This window comes from Gadus morhua, chromosome 15 (genome assembly GCF_902167405.1).
Source record: "Gadus morhua chromosome 15, gadMor3.0, whole genome shotgun sequence".
NCBI classification, from domain to species: domain Eukaryota; kingdom Metazoa; phylum Chordata; class Actinopteri; order Gadiformes; family Gadidae; genus Gadus; species Gadus morhua.
In genome coordinates, this window is record NC_044062.1 from 9,585,723 (window position 1) to 9,590,722 (window position 5,000).

The 5,000-nt window shown below is 43.9% G+C and overlaps 2 protein-coding genes across 3 annotated transcripts in view; both read right to left on the bottom strand.

Annotated features, from left to right (window-relative positions):
• LOC115559674 (PDZ and LIM domain protein 7) overlaps positions 1-938 on the bottom strand; it is a 9,434-nt gene extending 8,496 nt beyond the window's left edge. Inside the window, exon 1 of one of the 2 annotated variants that reach the window (XM_030378708.1) lies at positions 185-938. In XM_030378708.1, coding sequence (XP_030234568.1) covers positions 185-280 — 96 coding nt within the window. In that variant the 5' untranslated portion in view covers positions 281-938. The remainder of the gene's footprint in view (positions 1-184) is intronic. The other variant, XM_030378709.1, reaches the window with a different exon arrangement.
• A 3,388-nt stretch (positions 939-4,326) lies between these two features.
• LOC115560354 (melanopsin-A-like) overlaps positions 4,327-5,000 on the bottom strand; it is a 6,425-nt gene continuing 5,751 nt past the window's right edge. The window contains exons 10-11 of the mRNA XM_030379752.1: positions 4,776-5,000; positions 4,327-4,354 (exon numbers count right to left, since the gene is read on the bottom strand). The exon at positions 4,776-5,000 is cut by the window's right edge and continues 32 nt beyond it. Of these exons, the coding sequence (XP_030235612.1) occupies positions 4,327-4,354; positions 4,776-5,000 (253 nt within the window). The remainder of the gene's footprint in view (positions 4,355-4,775) is intronic.

Genomic DNA, 5,000 nt, shown 5'->3' on the forward strand with positions numbered 1-5,000 from the left:
CCCCGGTCTGGGGACCAGGATTACCCCGGTCTGGGGACCAGGATTACCCCGGTCTGGGGACCAGGAATAATACATAGGACTAGAGGAGGACTAGAGGGGGACTAGAGGACTAGAGGAGGACTAGAGGAGGACTAGAGGACTAGAGGAGGACTATATATATACAGAACTGATATTGGATTCTTACCCTAGAGATGGTGAGGGGCATGTTGAAGTCCTTGCCTCCCTGCAGTCTGAAGCCCCAGGGCCCGGGGCCCACCAGAGCCACGCTGTAGGTCCCCATCCTCCAGTCCAGAGCGGCCTCAAGCTGGAGAGCAGAGCGGGTTCAACCCAAGATGGGACCGAAAGATCAGGTCTGAACCGGTCTGGAGGTCTACAGGCCAAACCCGACCTCTGATCTACACACAGACAGAGAGAGAGGAGAGAGAGGAGCAGAGAGAGGACGAGCAGAGAGAGAGGAGGAGCAGAGAGAGAGGAGCAGGGAGAGGAGGAGCAGAGAGAGGAGCAGAGAGAGGAGCAGAGAGGAGGTGCAGAAAGAGGAGGAGCAGAGAGAGGAGCAGAGAGAGAGGAGCAGAAAGAGGAGGAGCAGAGAGAGGAGCAGAGAGAGAGGAGCAGAGAGAGGAGCAGAGAGGAGGTCTGTGTGTCGCGGGGGGTCTGGAGAGACAGGCTAAGAATAGCAGTGTTCTCCTGACACACAGCAAGCCGGCCAGAGGCATGCTGGGAGGTGGGGGAGGGGAGGGCCTTATTTGGCGTGAAAGGAGAGCCCGGTATGCCCAACGCCTGAATCACCCGGACCAGATTAGAACGCGGCCCCGCCCCCGGCCACGGCCACGCCCCTGGCCACATCCCCGGCCGGCCCGGCGGCGTTGTGCTGGACGGGAGGAGGACCCGTCAGGAAACGTCTCGTTATCCGAGGAACTCCGAGCGGGGAAACCACAACCGCTCGGCCCGGAACCCAAAGGTCACCTGGCGGCCATGCTGCCCGTGGTGTGTGTGTCTGTGCCTGTGAGTGTGTGGGGGTGTGTGTGTGTCTGTGTCTGTGAATGTGGTGTCTGTGAGTGTGTGTCTATAAGTGTGTGTCTGTGAGTGTGTGGGGGTGTGTGTGTGTGTGTGTGTGCGTCTGTGACAGTGGTTTTGTGTGTGTGTGTGTCTGTGAGTGTGTTTCTGTGAGTGTGTGTCTCTGAGTATGGCAACTTGTGTTTCAGATCCCAGCTGTCCAGTGGACTACTGCTAGAGTTATTGTGATTATTGTGTGTGTGCGTGCGTGCATGCGTGTGTTTTCATCCGTCCTGTAAATATAAAGGTCAGCAGTATAAATATCGCCATGATTGCCATTCGCCAACATGTTACAAATATATACATGTATACGTAATATATTTAACAATATACAGCACAATACAACAATATTTAACAATATCTAACGATATTATTATATTTTATAGTATAGGGTTAGTAGTAAAACAATATTCAGCGATATATAAAAACATCAACAGCAGATATTACCAGTGTATCCATGCTAAATAAACTGTGAACATGTACTGGGAAATGACCAGTACATCCAACTGGGTGTACCACTGAGCGTACCAATGTATTTAGCATAAATTAACAGCACTGAACATACATTACCAGTATACTGATCATACATTACCAGTTTATTTAACATACATTACCCGTATTGAACACATTACCAGTATATTGAACATACATTACCAGTATAATGAACAAAATTTACCAATAGGCCATATTAAACATACATTACCAGTATATTGAACATATATTACCAGTATATTAAACATACTGTACATTACCAGGATACTGAACATATATTGTCAGTATATTGAACATATATATCCAGTATATTTAACATATATTTCCATTATATTTAACTCATCTACCTGCGCTTACTGCAAGGTGCTTTCCTCTCTAGCAAATCACAGTCGCGCTATGCTGGCCTGGTACCGCCCCCAACATCCGGAATGCCCGGTCAACGGACCAATAGGCGCGCAGTACCCTGCGCGATCTCACCTTCCTCACGCTCTCTCGTTCTCACGCGTGTTATGGTTCCGTCCCCGTCACGTGACGTTACCCGGGGAGAGGGACCGGAGACCGGGAGGAGAGGGACTGGAGACCCGGGGGAGAGAGACCGGAGACCGGGAGTAGAGGGACCGGAGACCCGGGAGAGAGGGACCGGAGACTGGGTTGAGAGGGACCGGAGACCAGGAGGAGAGGCACCGAAGACCAGGAGGAGAGGGACCGGAGACCCGGGGAAGGGGGGGGGGGGGGACCTGGAGAAGGTTGGTTTTAACGGGACTTAGCCTACCTGCGTTTTAGAGGCCGTGCTCCCGGTGTGTTCCCGGTGTTTTCCCCGGTGTGCTCCTTGGGTGCACCCGGTGTGTCCCCGGTGTGTTGTCCCGGTTCCACTGGCGTCGCGACGGGCCCCGGGGTCGACGTCGCCCGTGAAGGGGTTACCGGGGGCTGATGAGCCGGGCATTATTTAAAGAGGTATTCACCCTCTAACACGCACGCGCGTGAATGTCCGGTGGATTTGATTCATTATGTAAGGGATAATGTAAAGAACGCCGGTCATTATCGGGAAAATAAGCTCCGACAGGAAGGAAGACACCTCCTAACAACTTGATAACACAGAGAGGAACCACACGGGGCAGTTGGTAACTGGTAACCACAGAAACGCCTTTATTAACAAACTGAACTCAGAAACACAACATATAACATATAGGCTATATATATATATATATATATATATATATATATATATATATATAACGTATAACATATAAAACACATGAAACATATATATAGTGTATATATATATATATATATGGATATATATATATATATATATATATATATAAAACATACATTTTTACACTAGCCTTCCCCACCTAACTCCCACCTTATTCTTCATGTTTAACCTCTGTTTTTCTTTTTTTTCCTAGTCTGTCTTACATAGTTTTGATAGGGCAATATGTAAATATTAAGCGCTATATAAATTTCATTTATTATTATTATTATATATTTTTAAAAATATATATATTTATATATAACACATATAACATATAACACTTTTCACACATATACGTATAAAACATATATAACACAACATAAATAACAAATATAACATATACATATTATAACACATATAACATATATAACACATAACATAGATATATATAACACATAGAAAATATATATACAACACATAAAACATATATAACACATTAACCAATCAACCTAACACCTCAGTGGTGGTCACACAACTCCCCCCCCCCCCCCCCCCCCAGAGCACAAACACGACCTGGTCGCCACAGTAATAATCATCAACAACACTCAATATATTTTTCAATACATTTTCTATGGTATAGATGTCTCACCATATACAATAAAGTAACAATCAATTTCTAACTAACACAATATATTATAAATATGCACAGGCGATAAAACACAGAGCAGGAATATTTTGGGAAAGACTTTTAAAGTGTTAAACACTGCACATCATAACCACGTTACTGTAATTTATTGCTAACATATTACTCTTTTATTACCAAGTTACTCTCGTTTATTATAACCATGTTTCTGTATTTTATTACTACCGTGTTACTGTAGTTTGTTATTACCATGTTACTGTCGTTTATTATTAACATATTACTGTAGCGTATTATTACCATGTTACTGTAGTTTATTATTAACTGTTGTTTATTATTAACATGTTGATGTAGTTTAACATGCCACTGTAGTTTATTAAACACTATGCATATATCAGATTACTGTTTCACACTTATCTATGTTTTGGTATCTGTAAAACCTAAATAAATAAATAATTATTACCATGTTACTGTAGTTTATTATTAACATGTTACTGTAGTTTATTACCACGTTACTGTTGTTTATTAACATGTTATTGTAGTTTATTATTACCAACTTACTGTCGTTTTTAATCAACATTTTACTGTCGTTTATTACCAAGTTAACGTAGTTGATTATTAACCCGTTACTGTAGTTTATTATTACCACATTACTGTAGTTGTATGTATATTTTATATATTATAATATATATATTATATATTAATAGGTGGTAAACGTTAGGATGACCTACCTAAATATTTCGTTAGTGGTTCTCCACCAATCAAATTAAGGGGGAGGAGCAGTCATTTGAGACGTGAGGGGTGTCTGTTGAAACAGATCCCACCCCTGCATTGCTATTGGCTACCCGGGGGCGAGAAGAGCGAGAACTAGTTCGACTAATGGGGAGGAAGGGGCTGGGTTCTTTGGTGACGACGATGCTGGGAATCCGAACGATGGCTGCTCTGGTCATTTGACCATCAGCCGGGTCCCCGCTCTGTCAGAACAAAGAACAGGAGAACCTTAAAGAACAGGAGAACCTTAAAGAACAGGAGAACCTTAAAGAACACGAGAACCTTAAAGAACAAGAGACCCTTAAAGAACAGGAGAACCTTAAAGAACACGAGAACCTTAAAGAACAAGAGAACCTTAAAGAACTGGAGAACCTTAAAGAACACAAGAACCTTAAAGAACAAGAGAACCTTAAAGAACAGGAGAACCTTAAAGAACAGGAGAACCTTAAAGAACACGAGCACCTTAAAGAACCCTGAAAACCTTAAAGAACAGGAGAACCTTAAAGAACACGAGAACCTTAAAGAGACGAGAACCTTAAAGAACCCTAGAACCTTAAAGAACAGGAGAACCTTAAAGAACACAAGCACCTTGAAGAACAGGCGAACCTTGAAGGACAGGCGAACCTTGAAGAACACGAGCAACTAGCAAAACCATCCGAACCACCAGAACCATCAGAACCATCCAAACCATCAGAACCAGTAGAACCATCAGAACCAGTAGAACCAGTATTCCCAGCAGCCGGTCTCACCTCGGCCTCCCTCTCCCTCCTGACGGACGCTCTGTGTTCTGGGAGCTCCGTGTCTCTGAGGTCACATGACACCTGGCGGCTGGCGGGTCGCGACCCCATG